Raw genomic sequence first — 25,455 nt, 5'->3', positions numbered from 1 at the left:
CAGTGAAAGAAGATCAGCTATAAAAATGCATAGAAAAATTGGAAGTTTCCACGAAAAAATGACAAACCTCTGGAAATAAGGAAGAAGATTGACTGAAAATATTAAATCTGCCCTTTAGTTTGGATAAAAGTAAAATATTGTAGCTAAGAACAGGAACCAAAGGCAAAGGATGTGGTTAAAAAAATCTATCTCATGAATTGCTTCCATGGATTGCGGAGATTATCCAGGTAAAACAGTTTAACGGTAATGGTGCACATTTCAATGTCCTCGTTGGTCGAAAATATGAAAGGAACTCAGAAGAAATAGGGAAAGATTTGCTTTTATAAATGAGCCAGTAGATGGGGCCTTCTGCTGGTCGATTAATCAAAATGTCCCCCATGTTTGCCTTCAGTTGAATAGGCTAAAAATGAGTGGAATGAATTACACAGAGATTAAAAGTTGCTATGTTGTTATTGTTATTTCCTTTTAAAATGTTCTGTTCCCTGGCTTCATTCATCTTACCATTGTTGTGGCTTCATTATTCGGCCCTCGCAAATGGGCTTCAAGTTTGAAATCTCCCAGCCCAATTTATTTCTTGTTATAAAGGCACACAGTATTGCCCAGTGTCAAATGTGTGTTCTCCACCTCTGCTGTTCCTTTTCAATACCAGGTCAAAGACCCATGATGAAAGGAATCTATTCTAGCCTTGAAACATAGGGATGTTTTGTATTTGGTTCAAGAATGATATGGCCAAGAACTCTCTGTTATAAAAGAATAAAATCACACAAGTGATCCTATTTTATTTTTCTGGGCAGACCCACTATGTAGATCTGGCATTTTCCAACCTTGACAACTTTCAGACTTGTGGACTTCAACTCCCAGCATTCCCCAGCCAGCTTGGCTGGCTGGGGAATGCTAGGAGTTGAAGTCCACAAGTCTTAAAAGTTATTAAATGGCTAAGCTGAGGTCACAAGTCTTAAAAGTTGTTAAGGAGTTGAAGTTCACAAGTCTTAAAAGTTGCCTAACAGGTCTTCCTCTAAAGTGCAGGTTCTTCTCCACACACTCCTAATTTCAGGTTAGCAGCCACCATATCCAACATGGTTCTGCAGCTCCCTCCCTCCTGCCCAAATCTTATAGACTTGCCTCACCCTCATCCTGCTCCAAACTTCCTGTCACTTTTGAAGAAACTTTCCGCTAGACGTCTGATAACTGAACTGCTGCTGAATAGTAGTAGCGCTTAGACTTATACACATCGTCACAGTGCTTTACAGCCCTCTCTACGTGGTTTACAGCCAGCCTATTGCCCTCAATAATCTAGGTCCTCATTTTACCCACCTCGGAAGGATAGAAGGCTGAGTCAACCTTGAGCCTGGTGAAACTGCAGGCAGATGGCAAGCAGCAGAAGTAGCCTGCAGTACTGCCTTTAACCACTGCGCCACCACCGCTGTTAGAATCTGCATTCTAAGAAATCCCGCCGGATATTCAAACTACTTAGGCTACACTTGATGTTGAAGGAAAAGGCATATGCTACTCTGTGGTCTGATGCCCTGGTCTCTATCTTCAAAGTCATTTTTTTGTGCCTGTTGGTATCACCTGTTCCGCCTTCACACAACTTCTGATTTGATAATGCATTTCAAAACAATCTCAGCTTACATATCGGGATATCAAAACCAATAACAACTTTTTTTTTTAAAAGAGAGAAAGTAGAAGGGGCTGTTAGCCATATTCAGCTCTAGCATCTGAGCCTTATGAAATGCCCTTTATGCTGAGGGCATCACCAAGGATCTAAGCTAGTATCTTGGTTATCTCTGTCCAGCAGTGACATGCGGTGAGGTTTATGACTGGTGAGGCACTGACACAGTGCTGGGTTTCAAATATTTTTAGACTTGTGGACTTCAACTCCCAGAATTCCACAGCCAGGCATGCTCAGTTCCAATTTAAAGCGACAGCATTTGTTTTTCTCTTTTGCTCCTTCTTTTTTTTTCTTCTCCTTCCCCTCCTTCCTCCCTCTCTCCCTTCCTCCCCCTCTCTCAAACACACACACACACACACACACACAGAAGTTGGATTGGACTATCTCTCCTACCCCTTCCTCTCTCACTCACTCTCAAACAAACCCCCACACACACAAAAGTTGGATTGGATATCTTTTCCAGTGGCTTGAAAGCAGCTCCTCTGCCATCCCCCCCCCCCATTCCCCTGCTGCCTTTCCCAAACACCTCCACCATTGCAAATGCAGCCTGCTGTCTGGGTGGGAAATGCCTGGAACACAATAAAGCCCACCCACCACCTCCTGCTGGCAGGCTGGGGTGAGAGGAGAGGCAGAGAAGCCGGAGAGGAGCCGAGCCGAGCCTTCCAAAAGAAAGAGGCTGGGGGGAAGTGTGTGTACTACAGCATGGCTCTTTGCCTGGCTTCCTGCCTCCTCCTGTGGTCTCCTCAGTGCTCGCTTGTGCTCTCCCTCCCTAAGTGTAGTTTGATTGCAGGTGGAGCCACGTTGCCTTTTCAAACTTGTAATCAGTGAAGCTGGGCTAGATTTTTATATAGTTTTATCCAGCTGTGTGTGTGAGAGAGAGAAATGAATGTGGGCCTGGGGAGGAAGTCACTACACTTGGGGAGGGAGAGCACCAGTGAGGTTAAGCAGAGTCATCCACGGTGAGGCAGCAACTAGCTCAGCTTTTTCCTTTTCCTTTTTTTTTTCATGATGAGAGTGGTGAGGCTGTGCCTCACTTGCCTCACCTGACTGCACGTCACTGCTGTCCAGAGGGAGTCAATAGAGCCTGAACTAGGATCTGCTTTCCTGGCTTCCCTTTTCTGGAGTCCTTAAGGTTATTCTTGGCAAAACACAGCCGAGTATGAGAGGAACCATGGCAATGGATTTTGACCAGAGGTGTTAGGGATATTTTCCTTTATTTTTCTTTTATCAACCCCGTTGCTCAGCTCTAAAACTCCATCCAGTGATTCCATTTCAATTCAATCTGTTGGATTCAATTTATTTCCATTTCTTTTCAATGGAACCAGAAGAAAAGAGAAGGGCATTTTGCCTAGGGCTATGATATAGTAGTTTCTCTGTCTATAGTTCTGAATGTCATAATGAATGTTTTCTTAGCACTGCCACTACTCAGCCTCCCTGTTCCTCTTTCAGCTTGTCCTTATTTTTCCTTCTTACACGAGTCTTTAACTTGGCCTCCTAATGTTGTCTTGTTAGCAAGTATGAATAGATAAAAATGGTTTTTAACGGAATATCCAGCTTTATTCTTTTATTCTTCCTTCTTCTTTAGCTATCACAACCAACTAGAGGAACTAAGACAGGGAAATCTCAAAGACGTTTATACAGAATTTCAGGAGGACACATTTTAATGATCATGTCATGGCTCGAAATTCTAAAAAGGTCTTTGTTGCTATCCTACCAAGCACTGGTCTGTGGCCCATTGCTTAATTGCTGGTTCTTTTACTGTCTGAAAGGTAGAAGCTATCCATCACTTTAATATTCTCACTGTCAGTTCTTTCCAGGCTTCTTTCTGGACTCATTATTGTTTGTTCTTATTTATAATTTAATCATAGTTCCATTTTTCATTGCTCTTTGGTTTTCATTACCGGAGCTTCCAGATCATTTGCATTTTCAGCTATCAGAATAGCGTGATCAGCGTAGGGCAGGTTATTATTATTTTTCCCTCCAGTTTTACACTCACGTTCTTCCAATTCATCCTCTCTCAATATTTATTACATTTTTCACACCACCTGCCTGCCAGCAACTATGCCTATAGGTTGAATAACGATGGAGCATACAGCTTTATTTCACTTCTTTGCCAGTCTGGAGCCAATCTGTTTTATCAGGTTCCACCCCGGCTATGATTTTTCTTGTCCTATAATATAAAGGTTTTGCTAGAGAACAAGTGTTCTGTGTTTCCCATTTTCTATTGTTAGGGCAACCCTTTATTTTATTAATATGAAAAATAACTCTCACAGTTTTTGTGCCAGACATTTGTTTGCAAAAAGAAAATATTGCTTTTGTTGTTGTTGTTGTTACTTAAAATCATAATACTGTCAGGGAAGAAACTGTGTTCCTTTAGCTACAAAAACGTGCTAATTCAAGCCATCAAGAAAGGTGCAATTAATCAGGAAGAATGTTACTTTAAAAAAAAACTTGCTTTCCAAGCTAAGTCATGTCACCAACCAGGTTATTTATTGGCATCTGTATGCTACATAAAGTCTTATTTCAGACATTAATTTTTTTCTTGAAAATGGACAAATGACAAAGGAATGTTAATTTTGTTTTCCATCTCCTTGGTAGGAAATCTATTTATATGTTTCTTTTCATTCCTCTTGGTATTTGTGTTGGAAAAACCTGACAGGCAATAATGGGCTTCAAGACAGAGGTCACCATGGGGAAAAGACAGAGGGAGGGAGAGAGAGAGAGAATGTATTATGATCCATCAGCCTTCAGAATGGGCAGGATTTTTCTCTCTCTGCCATATGTTTTGAGAGAACGAAAAAATCATCTTGCTTCTTTTCAATGAGCGTAACTAAATCTGGCCTAATTTCAAATAAAACCATTCCGGTCTCTTTCTTTTTATTCCCCCTTCAAGCATTGGTTGGCACTGGGATCTGTTTTGCAGATCACAGCTAGTAAGTTCAAGCTAATTTAATTTCTTAGCATGGGGTGGGGGGAGCCATGACTTGCTAAATGAAGTGTTTGCTCAGTTTTTGTGGAAAACAAAGAGCCCACTATCTGGATATTTTTCTATGAGCAAAACAATTGCTACTGCCGGAGTGCGGTTTAGGTTTCTTTACAAAAAAAATAGTGCAGGGATAAGGATTTGGATCAATGTTATTGCAGCTGTTAGATACCAGGAAGAGATGGGTTGGTTGCAGTTGTGGGAATGCGTCCTATGTACTTAAGCCAGTTGAGCCATTTAATATAGCTGCTTCATTGCTGATGTTTAAACAACTGTGGGAACTGTTTTACGGCCACAGCCCTTATTCATCTTCAGAACAATCCTCCCAGGTTAGTTGTGATCACTTGTAAGAAAAGGAAAACAGAGAATGAAAAATGATCACACCTTCTGTGTTGATAAAGCCAAAGTTCCCGGTATGAAGTGGGTCCCTTTTTCACAGAAGTGAGTTAGTTGGAAGGAATAGTTTATAGTTTAAGACAATACGTTTCAAACACATACCAGTTGTGATTGTCGGTTTTGCATTTTTTTTTCTTCCTTTTAAAAAAATTGTGGGGAACTGACTCATGACCTACTTTCTAAATGGGTGTCTCAGTAGGATTTTTTGTTTTGTTTTGTTTTGGTGATTTCATTCATTCTTTCTCACCAGTGTCACAAGCCTGCCAAAAGCAGCTAAATGTTTCCCCAGATAACCCAGATATTTAAAATGTCTTGGTTGTCAAGGCAACCAAGAGCCCAGGGTTAAGGAAGGAAAAACAATCTACACCTGTGTAAATTTATTACCAAACAAGAGAAATACAATACTGCCTTATTGTCATCCTTTAAAAAAAAAAAAAAAAACCGGCCAGAGGGAATTATTCAATCCCAGAAGATTAAAAAAGGTTTAGCGCAGCTGAAGTCACTTTAGGCAATTCTAGTAAAATAGGCATCCAAGATTAGTTCCTTTTCTGGATTTGGGCTTGACTTCTTCCTTCGTTCCTTCTACAGTTGTAAAAAATGAAAAAGAAAATATTCTGCCCTGTTAAATTGCTGAAGCTCTACAACACCTGAAGTCAGCCTAGCATAAACGCAGATAGCAATCGCGTTCTCTCCAGCCCGATTTCTGTCTCCTTCAATTCTTCCATTCCCTCCAAGCAGCTCAGCCAAAGAAAGCACCAGGATGTGTACAGTTTTTGTGCTGAAAATGGCCGCACATAGAAAGGAAGGTCTTGGAAGACTGTTGTCAAAATTTGGGTGTGGAGGCAAGGACCGAGGGAGTCCTATGCTCTTTGGTAAATTCGGACGCCCTTTTGAAACACAGTTATGTAATTCAATGTTTCCCCTTCCACTGACTTCCCAACCTACAGTCTCCCCCGTTTTAATCATTAAATAACATATTAAATGTAGATTATATGCTGCCTAACTCCCAGTGACTCTGGTTGGTTGTCACAGTTCACTTGGCTTCCACATTTATTTTGATTTCCCGATCACTTTGTCTCCCTTCACTCACTGTTCAGAAAAGACTGTATACCGGCTATATTCAAGGGGAAACTGCATTTTTCTTAATGGCTTACCATTCATTTTTTCAGACTCTTGGTCAATAGCCATTATAACTTCCATTTAGATTACGGGTGTCCAACTGCATCCAACATGGCTGGCTGGGGAATTCTAAGAATTGAAGTTCATATGTCTTAAAGTTACCAAGGTTGGCTGTTTACACCTGTTTTAGATCATGTAATATAGCACTACTCTTCCTTCTTATTTTATTTTCTCCTCCAAGCTCCCAGTTCCCCAGGCTCTGTCAAATTCAGTGAACTGACCACAACTTCGGTGAATGTGTCTTGGGAGCCCCCGATCTTCCCAAATGGAATCCTGGAAGGCTACCGGCTCATTTATGAACCCTGCATGCCTGTGGATGGTAAGGAGCTTACAGGATATGCAGATATGCAAGTCTGGGTATGCATGACTCCAAGTGCAACAATGAATGGCCAGGGAACACACCTTGCTGTCTTAGGAGAATGTTCTAATTTATGACTATAGGACTACAGATTTTAAAAAATTAGACTGTCCATAACCAGAACCTTTTGAACTTCAAATTGTATTTCCACATCTCAGATGTATAAGCCATCAGTAAACCCCCCAGTAATAAAGGCAATGGATCCTAATAGCCACAACTTAATCAGTTATGAAAAGATAATGACATTCTTCAGACAATGTGAACCCTGATGATTGGTTTATTTGTCTGTCTGTCCATCTCTATCTATCTATCTATCTATCTATCTATCTATCTATCTATCTATCTATCTATCTATCTATCTATCTATCATCTATCTATCTATCTATTTATCTATCTATCTATCATCTATCTATCTATCTATCTTTACATTGTACCTCAATGTCAGTCCATGTAACACAAAAAGCAAAGTCAAGCCCGGTGAATCAACATAATTCAACAACATAGATGTCAAACTGTTGTTCCCAACACCGTTTTCTTACTGTGTTCTCACATGAAGGATTAGAACCACTGTAAAACAGTCTTCCCAAGTCCCAATCCTGCCAAGAGGCCCAGTAGAATGTCATGGGCAATGGGGTACTGAAATCAGCCACTGCTTCTTTCCCTGGAATGGCTAGGTAACAGCCTCATCCCTGTGCCAGACTAGGGTGCTTTTTATTGGTTGCTCCCTCACTGTGCTTTATTCCCCACTCTACCCAATCTCCCGGACCCATCTCATAATATGTGTCCTTCTGCCTTCCAGGGGTCAGCAAAATTGTGACCGTGGATGTGAAAGGAAACAGTCCTTTGTGGCTGAAAGTCAAGGACCTGTCCGAAGGTGTCACCTACCGATTCCGAATTCGAGCCAAGACCTTCATTTATGGTCCAGAAGTAGAAGCCAACATCACTACAGGGCCAGGAGAAGGTACATCAAGGAAACTAAGAGATAAGATTCCTTTCTCCATCATTCTTCACATACTCTTAACAGACCTTAACAATTAGAATTTAAACTAGGACCATGTCCAGTAACAAACCACAATACTTCCTCTATGACTCCAGTTTTTAATAGGAGCCTGCCTAATCTAAGGTGCTTAAATAGTACTGGATTCAGTTTCAGGTTTGAGAAAGAGTTTCTTGTCTTCCATGTCTGTTGATTAGTATGGCAAAATCATATTTCTTCTTCATCTTCGGACAGAATGGAATAAAATGTGCAAAATATCTTGTTTTGTAGGTGGCTGCTTTGGATATATAAGTTCCTAGAATTCTTCAAAACAGGAATATTCTTCTCAACGTGTCTTGAGTGATCCATGCCTCATGTACATCTCAATCAATCAAAACTTAAACAATTGTTCTTTACTGGTTTTGTGCAGTCATAATAACATAGAAAGCAAAGAGATAACAGCACAAATAAATATAATGGTTAATTATGCACAGCATTATTGTTCGGAACTGTCTGCTGGCCCCAATTTTCTAGAGTTCTCTCTATTCCTTGGTCTAGCAAAGATCATTGGAAAAAGTTGCCATCAACTCATGTGGCCCATGTGGGTCCTTAAAGAGAAAAAAGACATCATAGGATGATCTGAAACTACTAACCTCTAAAGCCAGAGCCCTTTGTGTATGTGTGATAGAAGGAATCTCAATTGCAAAACGAATCTCAATTGTGCATACTCAGTTGTTCCTTCATATGTTCCAGTGTTGAGTCCAGCATTGTAAACAATAGCAATAGCACTTAGACTTATAGTGCTTTGCAACCCTCTCTAAGAGTCAGCCTATTGCTCCCAACAATCTGGGTCCTCATTTTACCTACCTCGGAAGGATGGAAGGCTGGGTCAACCTTGAGCCAGGTGGGATTTGAACTGTCAAATTGCAGGCAGCCGGCAGGCAGCAGAAGTAGCCTGCAGTACTCCACTCTAACCACTGTGCCACTGTGGCTCTTAACAAGCCCCTTTAAGCTCAGTAAATGTGGATTACCCAGTATCTGGGGGGGGGGGGGAATTCTCTCTAGCAGCAACTTCAGTTTTGCACATGGAACATTTTCCCTAGCTGATAAATGCCTATAAATAGCAGGTATATTGTTTAATTAACCACACGGCTAACATCCACATTAAACCAAAATGTCTATATTATAAATTCATGAATCGGTTCAATCTATGTTTTTAATGCTTCAAATATTGCTTTTTAAATAGAGCAGGTATTTGGATAACAAGAAATGGATATAAAATAGCTTCCTCTATAAAATACCATTTTTGTGGGATTTGCAGCCCACCAGAATTGTAATCAAAATTAAGCATCAAAACACAACTTTGGTAACCTTTTTTTGTCTTTCATTTATTATTTAGCGCTAAAATACTTTATTTATATATTTTAGTTTTTATACCTTGCCTTTCATTCAAAAGTTCAAATGAAATATTCCCTTCCTCCTCCCATTCTCCTCCCTCTGCCCACATGCCAAATAACCCTATGAGTAGCTTTGGGCTGAGAAAGCTCAATAGCCTTCGGCCACCCAGTGAAACTTCATGGTTGAGACTGGACTGCAACTAAATAATATGTTACTTTGTCTAACGAATTAGGCAGCATCCAAACATGCTTAAAAACAGGTTGTAAAATTTGGCCCAGTAGTCCACTGATGACATCACTTTTCTCATTTCTTCTCAGCCTGGGGAAAAATGTTTTAAAAGTTTTTGAAAAAAGAAATATAGCCTTTGAAGGGGGCGGAACCTTGCCCATTTCTCCCCCAAACCATTTCTTGCACTCTTGTTTTGGCCCATTTGACCCTAATTAAAGCCTAGAAGAGACTTGGATTAGGACCGAATTAAGGCCACTAAAGATAGACAATGTGGAGAAGAAAATGCAAGGTCCACCATCAGCTCCACAAGAATGCTATTTCAATACTAAAGGAGCGTTCTCTACTATTCCCCAAGACAGAGGTCTCCAAACTTGGCAACTTTATGACTTGTGGATTTCAACTCCCAGAATTCATCAGCTAACATGAGGAATTCTGGGAGTTGAAGTTTACAAGTCTTAAAGTTGCCAAGTTTGGAGACCCTGCTATAAGGCGTGGTTCTTATAGGGCTCATCTGAAGTATTTGTGTAGCGTCATAGCATAATTCTTCCACTGATATGATACGATGTTGTTGTTGTTATTGTTTTAAATGCAGGTGCTCCAGGTCCTCCCGGTGAGCCCTTCATCTCCAGATATGGTTCAGCCATCACAATTCACTGGTCGAGTGGTGACCCAGGAAAAGGGCCCATCACCAGATACGTCATTGAAGCACGACCTTCAGGTACCAATACTGGATTCAGTTCACCTTCCTTTGATTGTTTCACCCATGGCTCCAGGCTCCTTTGATTATTTGAACAGCCAGAAAATCAACTGAAATTTCTTACCTTGAGCCCCTCTTCTTCCAGAAGATCTCTAAATGAGTAATTTATTTGGGTGTGTTCTTCTGCTACCTCTGGATCAGAAGTGATTGAATAATCTAGTCAAAGAAGAGATGAGATGGAATTATTATTTTCCTTATGGAAAAACTAGACAAAAATGGTAAATTAAACAAAGGTCAGTTTCTTCCATGGGTAAACATCATGTATTCATATAAGGTGTTAATATTCATTACAGCACATTAGTCGTTCTTTCATAGCATGGTTATTCTAGCTATGCACATTTTGGAAATTACCTCTTCTGGTTCTTGAGGTCATAACAATTGTGAGCTCCTTGAGTAACTTGAAACTGGATATCCAGACTTGGGAACTTCCTTCTGAATACATGAATCTAATATATTTCAAATCTCTCCATAATGTGGAATGAAAAATTAAAGGGACTTTTCCCCCACTGATGCATTTGCCTCTTTCCAGCCGAAAATCTAATTGAATTGGTTTACTTTTGGGGTGTCTTCCTCTCCAAAAGGATACAGTGAGTATACTCAGCTTGCTCCTTTCTCCCTCTTATAAGAGGATAAGTCCGGGAATGAAATGTTCAGCTAAAAGGGATGATTGATGAACCCAGAGGCCAGGAGTTGGGTACATACAAGGACATAAATCACCCAACTGCTGTGAAATAGACTTGGGCTTCCTTTTTAATGAAGCTGCTGCGAATAACTGTCTTTCACAGACCTCAAATTGAGCAGAAGTCTGGGCATGGAGGTTATTAATTATCATTAAGTCTAGAACGCTTATCAAAGAATGTGTGAAAGACTGACAGTACTTATCCTGACACAGAAAGTTACCGATACCTATTTTGGATTATTTCTGTGCACATCTAAATGTTGCTAATATTGTACACAGCCAAAGGAACCAAAACTGAACAAAGATGCAGCCATATTAGTAGATAGATATAATGCTAGATTTTTAAAAAAAATCATTTTAGCCTCCTGTATGAAACAGGTCACCATTAGACTTGAAAGCATCGTATGTGAAATGAGTCATAATTGGTCTTCTGATGTTTGCACCCTGTATACCCCTGTCTTTGGATTTCCTGCTTCATAATTTTCCTTTCTAATTCCATTCTCACCTTCTTTTGACCTGAATTTCTCTCCCGGCTGAACTGCCTTGTATTTTCTCTTTTTATACAAATCCCTCTTTATGGTTCTTTTTTCCCCCCCCAATGAAGTCATTATGGATTCTTTCCCCCTTCCTAGAGAAATCAAATTACATTTCAGCATTTCTTTGCATTCCTCATGCTTCCTCTTCCCTCCCATTGTCTTTAGCACTCCCATCAATTTTTAGACTGTAAACTCCTTGGAATGCAACCTATTTAAATTTGGATGCCACTCTGGATTTTCAGGAGAAAATAAAGATCATATTGCCTCCTCTCCGTGTAATGTGAAAGTGGGATTTTGAAATCTTGCTAGTACAACAGAAAGAACTACAATACCAAGAAAGACCAAGGAATCATTCAATTCAATAGAGACCAAATGCCACTCATACCTCTAAAGTTGAACCAGCATCATTTTGCTTTTATAAAACAAAAAATATTTAAGTGATTTGTATCACTCTACCTAGTGCTTTTCAGTGTTCTAGTGGTTGACACATCATACAAAGGATGGCCAGGGAAAAATAAAGTGTTTAACATGGGAGGAAATACAGATAGTGCTCGACCCATTTGTTTGATGACTGTTCAAAGTTTCAATAGCCTGGAAAAAAATGACAATTTTTCACATGGCAGCATCCCTGTGGTCATGTGATCAAAATTTGGATGCTTATCATCAACTGGTTTATATTTATGATGGTTGCAGTGTCCTGGGGTCATTCCTTTTGCCACCTTCTGACAAGCAAAGTCAACGGGGGGGGGGGGGGGTGACGGATTCACTTAACCACTGTATTACTAATTTAACAACTGTAACAATTCACTTAACAACTGTGGCAGGGAAGGTCATACAATGGGGCAAAACTCACTTAACGGCTGTCTCATTTAGCAATGGAAACGTTGGGCTCAATTGTGGCCATAACGACTGCCTGTAAAAGCAGGAACTTGAGAATATCATAGAAAAGACCAAGGATCTCTACAAGAAAAGGAAATTAATCTGAGGAAATTAATCAGGATTTCTAAAGACTGGGACAGAACTTCCTTTTCCATCTCCATGGCATTTATTCCATGGGTAAATAGAAGCCCCAGAAATTAATTTTTAATGTTGGTGCCAGTTAATCATGTGCAGCAATCAATCTGGCTACTAGAGCTACAAGGCAGTCCTCCAATAAAGAATGCATAATCTAAATACCATGATGCTTCAGCAGACAGGGGTACAATGCAGATAACACATAAATCATATAAATATGTTTCCTACTGCCATATAGATCAAATATACAGGCCAGTGCTAAAACAAAATCATTGGCACATGCTCTTTGTGACTCTTCGATGCTTAAAATCAGCAGAAATTCTAAAACGTTCCAGTGACTTTATAAGGTAAATCTTCCATCTAAGACATCCCCGGGCATCTTCTGTGAATTACACAATTTGAGGAGACAATGTGATCTATATTTTGAACTGGTTGCAACTGCAACTAATTAAAAGTAAATCTTCCTAGATAACTCTGAACCTGCTATGCAATGACATTTTCCCAACCATTGTGGGACTCTGCTCACTGCTCTTTGGAATTGGCATTCCTTTTAATTTTTTAAATACCTATATATATATCTATTCTGCATGCAAGAATATTTTGGATAAATGGTATGTAGCATATCAAGTGTTTTAAAAAAAGTAAAGATTCCTGCTGTACAAATCAAACAAATGCCACAATTAATTGTGTAAACACATTGCTTGCATTTTTCTGTCATTATTTTTTAGAATTGGAACCCTAAAGTCATTTTCCAGCCCACAGGACAACATTCTCCCATGTTTGACGTGTATTTGTGTATTCCTGTTTCTTTGCATTTAATATTGCAACTTTACTGATATCTTTCTCTTCCAGATGAGGGGCTGTGGGACATTCTCATAAAGGATATTCCCAAAGAAGTGACTTCTTACACTTTCAGCATGGATATCCTGAAGCAGGGTGTCAGCTATGATTTTCGGGTCATTGCTGTCAATGACTACGGCTATGGGACGCCTAGCAGTCCATCCCCTTCAGTGTCAGGTATGAAGGATAGAATCCAGCTTCTCTCATGCCAGCATGCTTTGAACTAATCTTTAAGTAAAAGCTATCGGAAGTAATGTGCATGGGGCATAGGCATCCTTATAGGAAAGAGATTACTTGATTCCTCTTCCTGTTTTTCCAGCTCAAAAAGCCAATCCCTTCTATGAAGAATGGTGGTTTCTGGTGGTCATTGCTTTGGTGGGACTCATCTTCATCCTCCTCCTAGTCTTTGTCCTTATCATTCGCGGGCAGAGCAAGAAGTATGCCAAGAAATCTGATTCAGGTGAGTACCAACATAGTCTCAAGACTTCATTTGCAATAAGCAGGTATTTTCCATTGAGGGCATTACGCATCAAGTCTCCATCCATCCATCCAACCAACCATCCATCCATCCAGCTTGTGTGCCACCAAATTGGTACAAATTCACAGCAGCATGCAAGCAATTAGCAAAAACATCCAAACCAATTTAAATATCCAGGGTAAATATAAAAATAACTATTTAACCATCTTCAATAGCTTATAAAACATGAGAAGGGGTGGAGCAAATCTTAATTCTAAGGGGATGATATTTCATAAGGCTGACACAGCAGTTGAGAAGTGGGACCAACTGGTCTCCATTCCCCTTATTTTATAAAAGTGTGGTGTGATCAATAGTTTTTCCTGGGAAATACATACTGGCCAGGACAATTTGGATGGAAGAATGTAACTCAGCAGGTACCAAGCCATATAAAGTTTTATACATCAAAGCCAGCATTTTGACTCAAAACCAACTGGTAACCAATCTAGAACCCAAAGTAGCTGTATAATCTTCTTGGGATAAATAATATCCATCAGATACCAAACCATTGCATTTTGCCCCAGTTGTAGTTCCTGGGTTGCCTTCAAATGCAAGATTCAAGATGTTAGCATTTCTGTCAGCAAAATGCTGTGTAAAATTATCTCAGTGATTACACACACAGGAGTTGTCCCTGTTAAACCCATTCCTAATAGGGAATTAGCAATCCTAATCAAAGCCCTGACTTTGTGACCATATTACCCAGTCCCATTTAGCTACATTCCTGAACCTCTTCTGTGATGAGCACTGAATTCTTGTAAAGATAAGTCACACATAAAAAGTTTGCTGTAGGTGACCTGAATGCTTTGGAACTTACGTAGCTTTAAAAAATCCTCAAGCAATTCTTAACATAGCCAATGAAATTTGCACGCACCTGTCAGTTTTCCCCTCTTCTTGCACAAACTTTCTTAAAGCAGAAACTACTCTGTGTGAATCCAACATTCTTTTGCAGCTTTGTATGAAATCCATTGTGTACCACAGAGCATCATCTCCACTGCCTGGTTCTAGTGCTCCATAATTTTGGTCGTAGTTCTCTGAGAGGCCAGGAGCAAAAGTTACTATGGATTGACTCTTTAAAACAGTTACGCAAAGCTTTTATTGCTGGGATGTGATCTTTCCCCAAATCCCCCTATGGGCAAGGTAAATGCTAGGAATCCCAAAAGGGCTCAGCACCCATATTTCAGGATTGGGAATATTGAGAGACAATTAATGATTTGGGCTTAATTAGGAAGTTAATGTTGATTTCCTTTTTTTTTAAAAAGTATTTGAAGTAAATCCTTAATTCCATTTAGCAAATTCCTATTTACCTGAATTGCCCTATATTATTCCCGTGTAGGATCAAGAAGAGGTAAATGATAAGAAATAGTGTGAGAATTCTATTCAAATTATAGTACAAAATGTTGTCCTGGGTGCAAAGTATGTATGAACAATGTAAGAGATTAAAGCCAGGAAATGGTGCCTTATGTTGTGTTAACGGGGACATTGATCTCCCTCGCTCAGCATAAAGGATCAAAGGGCAGCTCATGGAGGGGAGCTAGGTTTTTTTTTCCTGCTGATGACTCACAATTAAAAAATCAAGAAAGTTTAGGACAAACTTCTGAAATTTGTTCTTTGGGAGAGAAAGGAGCTTGGCAGAAGCTTCTTTCTGTGCTCTAAAAAAATACTCCAAAATACTAACAGCTTCTGTTCTTGCTTTCCTCTCTTTAGTGAGCAACTCCAAGTCAAATGCACTGAGCCATGGTGAAATGGTCAGCCTGGATGAGAGCAGCTTCCCTGCTCTAGAACTGAACAATCGCCGTATGTCAGTAAAAAATTCCTTCTGCAGGAAGAATGGAATATATACAAGGTACCAAAGGCTTCCAGACTCGTGAGAAAGGGGGGGGGTAAGCAAATCTGGGAGCGCCCGCTTGCTCTCCCATTCAAAATAGACTTCCTTTTGAATGACATCTCAGAGTTTCTGTGTCTCTCCCAAGGTCCCCACCACGGCCCAGCCCAGGCTCACTGCACTACTCAGATGAAGATGTCACCAAGTACAATGACCTCATTCCAGCCGAGAGCAGCAGCCTTACCGAGAAGCCTTCAGAAATATCTGATTCACAAGTAAGTCAGGCTAGAAGGGGAGAAGCTTTGGGATGCAATACCACAGAGAGTCTTAGGAATGTCACAAAACCCATTTTAAATGGACTGAGCACATGCATTCCAAAATGAATTTACAGGGATCTTAAGAGATATAAGGTAAAGGTTCCCCTCGCACATAAGTGCTAGTCGTTCCCGACTCTAGGGGGCGGTCCTCATCTCTGTTTCAAAGCTGAAGAGCCAGTGCTGTCCGAAGCTGTGGTCATGTGGCCAGCATGACTAAAAACTGAAAGCGCATGGAACGCTGTTGTCTTCCCACCAAAGGTGGTCCCCATTTTTCTACTTACATTTTTTACATGATTTCAAACTGCTAGGTTTGCAGAATCTGGGACAAGTAACAGGAACGCACTCCTTTACGCGGCACTAAGGATTCGAACCGCTGAACTCCCGACCTTTCTGATCGACAAGCTCAGTATCTTAGCCACTGAGCCACCACGTCCCCTTAAGGCGTATAAAGGCACCCCCCCAAACAAACTTTTTCCATAGGTGATAACCCCTACCCACCCCCGCTGAATTGTGACAAAATGATATGATCAGAGAATCACACATTGGACACAACAAGTGTTTCACTTCACTGACTTCCCTGAACTTGCCCCAACTGAAGGAGTCTACTAGATTTATTGCTAGAAGAAGTCTGGTCCTCTGTAACCAGAAAATAGTTTTCAATAGATTTCAACCTGCCTGTTTCAGTCCCGAGTATGAATTTTATAATATTTTAATCAGGGGTGAAATCCAGCAGGTTCTGACAGGCTCTGAAGAACCGGTAGCGGAAATTTTGAGTAGTTCAGAGAACTGGCAAATACCACCTCTGGCTGGCCCCAGGGTGGGATGGGAATGGGGATTTTACAGTATCCTTCCCCTGCCATGCCCACCAACCCACGCCCACAGTAAAAAAAAGTGATTTTCACCATGATTTTAATCATACGTACTTCCTTTCCCCTTAAGAGTCCAGACTGATGTTTACAAGAGTAAGCATGAAGTGTCATTGCAGCAAGCATGTAGCTTTAAAAAACTAAAACATGGAAATGTTTTAATACTAGGATTAAATGTTCCTGGAGTTGCTGATGTATGTTCTACGCATCCTTCTGGGGAAAGGGATGCTGATCAGCAGAGGCAGCTGAGTACCACCAGGGGAGGAGTACAGGGACATCTGTCTCAAAAACTCAGGCTTAGGACACAGGCCGTCTTACAGCCAGGCCTTTCTTTTCCTTGCACTGTTACCAATGGCGACAGGCATAGCAATTCAGAGGCTAACAGGAGTTGGCAACCCTGCCAGGCTGTAGCAAAACGGTTCCTTTGTCCTGTTTTGTGTAAGAACAGAATCTTTGCCAAATGGCCTGGCCCTCAACTAGCCCTCATCACCCCCCCCCCCCAGGGCAATTAGCAGAGAGAACTGCTAGGACAGCCCAAATACCCACGCCAGAAGTACATCTAGGTGCACATATTCTTCCCGGATAGCGCAGCTAAATATCCTTGGAGCTATCAGCAAAGCTCTGGAATATTCAGAGGAGCTTTTTATAAAGGCATCAGTCCCCAGTTAATTCAGATTAACAAAATATGTCATAGTGTCTGAATTGTAGTGTTATTGGGGGTGGGGGGTGAACCAGCCCAGACAAAAAGGACGACCTTCCAGCAAGGTTCCAGAATTGCTGGCTGAAATCAAGGACTTTCTACATGAAAAATAATCCCTTTATCCTGTACAGAGATTCTAGTGACCATGCTGGCAAATGTTTTGATATTAGTGAATTAAGTTCAGACAGTTGCTGTCTACAGAAATGCTTATCTCCCAAAGACAGATATGAATGTCAGACTTAACCATGTCAATAGGAACAAGCTTTGTACATATCAAGGCTGCGCTCTGAAATAAGCTTACTTCAATTCAAATCTTACTGAACTTGTAGCGTTTTCTTTTAGGGCATGCAGTGAAAGGGATTTGAAGAGGAAAAGATGATTTGGAGTCAGGTCTGTTGCACCTGTCAGCCCCTTCTTAAATTAATTCCTAATCTTTGGGAGTGGCCTGTGAGCCCAGGAGAAGATCCAGCTTCTATCAGAACGTGCTAGTATTGGTGTCCTGTCTGCCTTCCATCACCTTTCAAATCCAGATCACTGAACTGTGCACACTTCTATTTCTGTTCTTTAGATTAGGTTTGGCTTCAGCAAATTCCTCATGATGTCAGAGAGCATCTGTGAAAGAATCTGAAAAGGCTAAAGTGCTGTGGGGTTTTCTGGGGGCAACCTACTGTATTTTTTGGAGTATAAGATGCACCTTTTCCCCTCAAAAAGAGGGTGAAAATCTGAGTGCATCTTATTCACTGAATACAGCATTTGTGGCCTCCCGAAACCCCGCCCCCTTTGCAAAAATGGCTGTGCATTGCCTTTAGGAGGCTTCCAGAGTGCTCCTGGGGGCTGGGGAGGGCAGAAATGAGTGAAAAAGGCCCCCCAGGAGTACTCTATAAGCCTCCTAAAGGCTATACATGCCCTTTTCTTGACAAAAAAACTGTTTTGGGAGGTCTGCAGAGTGCAAAAACTTTTTTTAATTTGCCTCTTCAAACTTTTGGTGCGTCTTATACGCTGAAAAATATGGTATGTTGCAGAAAGCACAGTTGTACTGATTTAGCATGATCTTTGATGTAGACACACCACATAAGTGGCCCTAGAATTATAACCAGAATGGAGCCTGCTCATTTACAGTCATGAATTATGATGGACGTAAATCAGGTTGGACATGTGACCAACCTGATCTTACAACATTTATTGTGGCAGTCATGAAACGAATGCTGTGGTCTTTAAGGCAATGCCGTGGTCGTTAAGCGAACCCATCGAACCCTCTATGGGTGATGTTGCCAGAAAATTGAAAATAAATTGCCTTTATTGGCAAAACCATGAAAATGTGGTCATGTGACTGCAGGATACTGCAAATGTATGTAAATGCAGTTCGGTTGCCAGAAACTCAAAGTGCAGTCACATGACACTTTGAAGCCAGGTTATAAGTACCCTCAGGGAGGTCTATTTGTAACTTCAAACAGTCGCTAAGCAATCGGTCATACGTCGAGGACTACCTGAGGCGGCCCCAAGGTAATCTGTAAAATGTAGTGTAGCAAATGTGGGGTGAAGCACATGTCATTGCTTTTAAGGGAGTGGAGAGAGGATCTCAAATCCCCCGAGACTGAGGGCTACAGACTTTCATGACAAGTCCTCTAAAATGCGTGTGGCCGGACAGTTCTGTGTTCTGCAGAAAGCCCTCTGTTGAAGAGTCATATCCAAGAGCTACAGGCACAATTAATTGCAGATTAAATAGGTACACAAGTCACCTGATCACAGTCTTTTGTATTATGAAGGAATACATTGCACCACTTTTAAAATGGTAGGTGTTCTAATGCTGCATTTAAAATTATCATATGCACTTCCTCTTTCTTTTAATAACACATAACTGGCCATCAACATATAAAAAAAACTGACTGGACATAGTACATTTTCTGTGAAATGTCATAACTGCCTTCATTATCTAAAACAAGAATATATAAAAAATACATGATAGAGCAGGAGCACACTAAAGTGACTTAATGACTGATTTGCAATGCAAAAATGCCAGTTTATAATCAAAGGCTCATTTACAGTATGATCTAGAACAGCGGTAGGATTCAAAAAAAAAATTTACTACTAGATCTGTGGGTGTGGCGTGGCTTTGTGGGCGTGGCAGGGGAAGGATACTGCAAAATCCCCGTTCTCTCCCCATTTCTGGGGGAAGGTAAAGGCAAAATCCCCATTCCCTCCCTACCCCACTAACCTGCTTTCCAGCTCCATTCTCCTGTTCAGGGCAACAAAAGAAGATTGGCTGGGAGGCAGCATGGGCGTGGCCAGCCTATTTGTCGGTTCTCTGAACTACTCAAAATTTCTGCTACCGGTTCTCCAGAACCTGCCAAAACTGGCTGAATACCACCTCTGATCTTCCATTTGTATTATTTCATTGTCCCGGCCATTGCTGCTTAGCTCCGGGTATCTTGGAAATAAGGGGCCTACACGTTTCCCTTCCTATCTCTCTGTTTTAGACATGTGGGGGGGGAGCACAGAGTGTCTTTCTTTTTCTCTTTGCTGATCACCTTGGTTTCACTTTTCTCAATCACCTGGATGTCAAGAGCCTCTTGTCTCCCACTTCCTTCTCCCCGATGAAATTAGTGCAAATGAGTACCACCGTTGAGAAACTCTTGGCGCTCTAAGCAAGCTGAAACCTGCGATTTGATCTGTTCCCTAGCTTGGGGGGGGGGGGGATTCTCATGAAAGATCTCTATTGTGCTTCTGCAAGTGGAGAAGCTGAATTCAATTAACGAGAACAGAGGCAGAGTTGAAAGGAGGGAAATGTGCCAACTTTGCCCTGCCCTGCTCAATTCTTTTTCTTTTCTTCCCTCTCTAGCATTCTTTAAAATACAGATGTTCTCAGGGAATAAATATTCAGTTACCAGCAGATGGCTTTTAATACTAGAAAGTTCTTACTGTCAGGAAATTTATTCTTAGTTCTGAGTTGGATCGCTCTTTGATAAGTTTCCAAATATATGTTACTTCTCGCCCTGCTCTTCTCAGGTGCTTTGGAAAATAGATTCACACACACACACACACATTTTTGTGATAGCCCTTTGAGGAATATGGGCAATATGGAACATTGCTATCATGTCACCCCAGTGCTTGTTTTCATTAAATTAGACATACTCAATTCTTCATTTGTTTTAGCCTTCAGTCTCCTGAAGGCTAAACATTATATTTGTTGCTCTTCTCTGCACTCTTTACAGACTAGAGTCTGAACATCCTTTTTATATTGTGGTGACCAAAACTGGATGCAGTTTTCCAAGTGTGGTCTTTCCAAGGCCTCATAAAGTGGTGTTAACACTTCATATGACCTTGACCCCAACCTTCTCTCGATGCATTGGCTTTTTTTTTTTTGCAGCTGCAGCATACTACTACAGCACAGCTTTCTAAATTACCATTTTAATAGCCAAATTATTGCACAGTTTTCTGCAATGTTCAATGTTAAAATTGCATTGTAGGGCAGCGGGGGGGGGGGCTTGAATTAGGAGCAGGGAGATGCAGATTCTACTCAGTTATGGAAACTTACTAGGTGTCTTTGGCTCAGTTACTCTCAGTCTAACCTGCCTCATGGACTTGTTGTTCTTTAAAAGAAAGATGCGAGTGCGATGTAAGCTCCTGAAGGAATGAAAGGATTTCCATTGCAATAATGAAAAGTAGACTATTCCTTCCAAACTAACCAACCGTCTGTAACTGTAAATCTACTTTAAAAAGTAAATGTAATAGTATGTATTTGATATAAAATATCCCCAAGCTAGATAATAATCAAAGAATACAATTATAGAAAAGTATAAAAACCCAATTATAGACACGTTCATAGAAAAGTATAAAAGGCCAAACAAAGTTACAATGATATAGTGTAGTGTAGTATGCAGTGCTACACTACACTATATTATTTTTGTCTAGAAAAAAAAATCCATAGATAGCATAATACTGTGGAAAAGTTCTCTCTGTGCGGTTACTTCTAATTTCCAGCTTGCTTTTTAAAAAAAAAATATCTAGAGAAATTTCACATAATTGATCTGTGTTCACACACTGATTGATGTGTGAGAAACAGTTTTGTATTGCTCTAACCGATTTTTTCCATCTCCCTCCACAGGGAAGCGACAGTGAGTACGAAGTGGATCAGAACCATCAGAAAGCCCATTCTTTTGTCAACCATTACATCAGCGACCCAACTTATTACAATTCATGGAGGCGCCAGCAGAAGGGCATCTCCCGGGCTCAGGCCTACAGTTACACAGAAAGTGACTCTGGGGATCCTGACCATTGCCCTCTGTCCAACAGCACCAGTACCCAACAAGGCAGCCTCTTCCGACCCAAACCCAGTAGGACTCCAACCCCACAAACGCCAGTCAATCCACCTAGTCAGCAGAGCACTCTTTACCGACCACCCAGTAGCCTTGCCCCAGGGTCCAGAGCCCCTATTGCTGGGTTTTCTTCCTTCGTTTGATGTGTCTAAAAGAAAGAAGAAGAAGAAAAAGAAGAAGAAGAAGAAGAAGAGAAAAAAAGGGGGTAACAACAAAAAAGGATGGATTTAATAATAACCATAACTTTTGGGTCCAGAAGTGTTACTTTTCAGAAGTAATGTGATGTTGGAGACAATCAGGCATAACTGAGTTTGAATTCACTGACGGCTCCTGTTTCTAATATTGCACAGTGCTCCTCAAAGGAATTCATCTGTCCGCAGATGAACATCTGGAGCAAAATAGGAGATCAGCTTGTTTTTCAGGCCTATTGTTGAAAGAAGGGTGGAAGGCAACAGGGTAAAACTAGGAGCCTTGAAGCTAAGAGGACATTTGGTATTATAGTCACACCTCCCTGCAGATCAGTTTTCTAGAAAGAGGGGGGGGGAAATGTACGTTGATGTTTCTCAGAATAGTTTATCGGGGTTTGATTTGTTTGTTTGTTTTGTTCTCCAACCAAAGCTTTCCTCGGAGGGGAACGGGTTAGGGCTCTGCGAGCTGTAAATAGGAGCCAGTCGAATTGCTGCAGTCAATGCTCTCTATATGCTAGATGCAAGGCTGAGGCTCAAAGGACTTGTCCGCGTGAATACGCTCCTGGTGGCTAGCGACTGGCCAATAAGAAACGGAGACTGCGGAGACTCGCCACGGCCAGGCCAGGCCACGGCAGCAGTTGCAGGGAGCTGGAACAACTTTGAAAGGCTTCCCAGACTGATGCCTACCTTTGAATGAACTAGAGGGGGGTTAAGTGGGAGGAGCAGCAACCACTCTCGGGCCACCTTCTTCCATTCACAGCCAGAGGCTATGCAGAATTTAGCTGAGCTCAACGGTGCTGACTAGACTCTGTACTGTAATCGTTTTCTTTCTGTGCATTTTGTGTGATGACGGGAGAGAGCGCATTTGAGAACGGTTGGAGAAAAATTTGCAGCGTTCAGAGGAACTGTGATACCATCACCGGGCAACCGGTGCTCTTGGTATATCTCCTCTACTGAAAGTGGTCTTCCTCTCATATGGTGGGAGAATTACACATCTGCATCCAAACAAGCCTCAAGACATCTACCCCCTCCCCACATGGTTGGATGGTGTCTCCACCCCCTCGTGTCTTCTCAGATCCTCCCCCCCCCCCCATTCACTTCACTGGGCAAGGAGGAAAGAAGGAAAAGGGAGAAACCCTGGTCCAAATCAAATGCAATTTGAAGAGCCAAATACAGACAGGGGCTGTATCAGGTACGAGATGCAGATGTGCGAAACCCAATCCTGCACAGCTCCCTTTTGTATTGGATCACTTCAGGGGGCTGCTCTTTGGCTTCATTGCAGCGTTTGCCCCTCTGGTTTCAAAAGTAAACCTCTTTTACAGGTCCATGGAAGTGGAAAGTTTTTCCCCATATTCTTTTAAGGGATTTTTTTTTTAAAAAAATAATTATTCACAACCCACAAATATTAGGATGAGGAGAGGGAGTGGAACTGAATGAGGGGAAAAATACATTGAAAGTTACAGTTCTCCCTTTTTTGCTTTTTTTTTAAAAAAATATTTTAGTGCAAGGGTCAGATAAAAGTTATTTTTGTTTCTAAGCATCTAATAGAGTATATATATATATACACACACAAACACACACACACACGCAAACACACACATATACATACACAGAGTGCCTATTGAGTCCCAAGATCTGCAGCGGCCATATTTTTTTTCTAATGGAGTTTTGGGCCAGAGCAAGAAGTCCAGGAATAATTGGGGGAAAGGGGGAAAGAGAAAAAAGGTGACCATTCCACTTTTGTTGGATTATCTTCTTTCCTTGGCTATAGCTGTCTTCATTATATCCCCTCCACCTCACCCCATGCCTTTATTTGCACATTGTTTTCCAAGCCTGGTTTACAAAGCATTGAACTGGCACATCGGGTCCTTTTAATAAAGAATCAAACTGCAGTTTGGATGGTTTTATGGTTCTTTCACCTCTTGAACTAATCGTCTCATAACAAGCCGTTCAGTGATAAAATGAAACCTATTATTTTTCCAGGAAGGATCGTAAACTTCTGCCTATTTGAAGAAGCAAAAATAATCATGGGAAAGGATCCAGGCCATCATTTGGATGCTTTGAAGCTTGGTCGCCTGATTTAATCCAAAAGATGATTAAACAAGCTCATAAGCCTAATGTGTACTAGGGAAGATATTAAAACAGGCAGGACAACTATTAATTACACCAGTGTTTTTCAAATTTGGCAACTTTAAGATGTGTGGACTTCAACTCCCAGAATTCCAAAGCCAGCCAGTTTATATCTTTCTGTTCATGATAGTGGAGAGGAAGGATTTTCTGGAGCTTGTCAAGAAATTTGAAATCCAGATTTAGTAGCTAATTCATTGCCCTGTGATGGCGAATCTATGGCACGCATGACGGAAGTGGCACACAGAGCCATCTCTCCGGGCACGCCAGCAGTTGCACGTTGCTCTTCAGGATTCTGGCGCTCATATGCGCGCCGGCCAGCTAGTCTTTGCACATGCAGGAGCATCGAAAACCAGAACAGCAGTTCTCTGGCACGCACACGCATGCCGGTAACCGGAAGCTTAGCTTCCCAGCATGCACACTCTTGCCAGAGAACTCTTCTAGTTTCCGGTGCTCCCCCCTCCCTGGACTCTCGTTTCGGCACTCGGTATCGAAAAGGTTTGCCAACACTGTCATAGCCCGTCCATGTTTCCTTTAAAGACTCTTATCAGAGCGGCTTCCTTATTTTGAACAAAATAATCCAGTTCAATTTTAATACAAACCAAGATATCATAGTTGTAGCAACAGAGCTTTCAAAAGAAACTGCATAAAGATGCTCACTAAAGGATGGAATCTACATTGTTTTCAGTGTCATTTTCTATGCAAAAAGCACCATCTCAAATCCACTTTTTTTCCCAGCAATCAAACATTTACATTGCTAAGGATCTCCCGAGATTGGTCGCCACATAACATAAAATAACTCAGCTACAAACTACATCTTACACAATCATGAGGAACTTTGGTACTACCCTCCATTTAACACATAGGGTATGATTTGTTCTGATCCGAGGTGATTTCCAAGAAAATTTCAATTTACGCTTTATTAGCACACCAGTCACACATGGGCTTAGTTAAGCCATTAGAAGGGAGATTACTAAAAAAAAAAAACCCACACACATAGTTGGCTGCAAATAAACATCCTGAAAAAGGGGGCAAATATGAAAGATTTTAATATTGTTGCTGACCAGGAAGAGGGTTCTGCTTGAGGATGTCTTAATTTTTACCACACACAAACAGGTTTGAATGTGGCATAGAAATCTTTCCTCAAAGTAGCATTTATTTCCTGAAAAATGGCCAGATTTCATATATACATCCACAGAAAGACATGTCTGAGCATATTTTGAGGTTGTTATCGGGCATAGTCTTACAGTAATATTCTATTAGCATTTAAGATCTAGTGTTTTTTAAAAAAAAACAATTATCATTGTAAATATAAAAAAGAAACCTCACTGCTGGTGTAAGGACCCATATGTTCAGATGATCCAAATAGCATTATCCTGCTTACAAATACTACGAAAGCCACAGAGGTCCCATACAAGTAAGCCACAAATGGCTAACCTTTATAGCACTCTGGCAACAAATAAATGTGAATGTAACTCAGAAAAGTTTTTTTTTTAAATTCTCTTGTAGAAGATTATTATCCCATGAATGATGATTGGGGGGGGGGGGATAACCATCGTAAATTAACAGCATCATATGGCACATATTGT

The 25,455-nt window shown here is 41.0% G+C and overlaps 1 protein-coding gene across 2 annotated transcripts in view; it reads left to right on the top strand.

Moving 5' to 3' along the window:
• The window catches only part of SDK2 (sidekick cell adhesion molecule 2), a 468,912-nt gene extending 445,281 nt beyond the window's left edge, over window positions 1-23,631 (top strand). For both annotated transcript variants that reach the window (XM_081938775.1, XM_081938774.1), the window contains 8 exons: window positions 6,412-6,549; window positions 7,388-7,549; window positions 9,783-9,908; window positions 13,029-13,193; window positions 13,336-13,476; window positions 15,235-15,373; window positions 15,501-15,627; window positions 21,341-23,631. In XM_081938775.1, the coding sequence (XP_081794901.1) occupies window positions 6,412-6,549; window positions 7,388-7,549; window positions 9,783-9,908; window positions 13,029-13,193; window positions 13,336-13,476; window positions 15,235-15,373; window positions 15,501-15,627; window positions 21,341-21,694 (1,352 nt within the window). In that variant the 3' untranslated portion in view covers window positions 21,695-23,631. The remainder of the gene's footprint in view (window positions 1-6,411; window positions 6,550-7,387; window positions 7,550-9,782; window positions 9,909-13,028; window positions 13,194-13,335; window positions 13,477-15,234; window positions 15,374-15,500; window positions 15,628-21,340) is intronic.
• Window positions 23,632-25,455: the final 1,824 nt, after the last annotated feature.

The sequence above is a fragment of the Natrix helvetica genome, assembly GCF_964273705.1.
Source record: "Natrix helvetica genome assembly, chromosome: 1".
Lineage (NCBI taxonomy): Eukaryota > Metazoa > Chordata > Lepidosauria > Squamata > Natricidae > Natrix > Natrix helvetica.
This window is presented reverse-complemented; position numbering and strand designations above follow the sequence as displayed.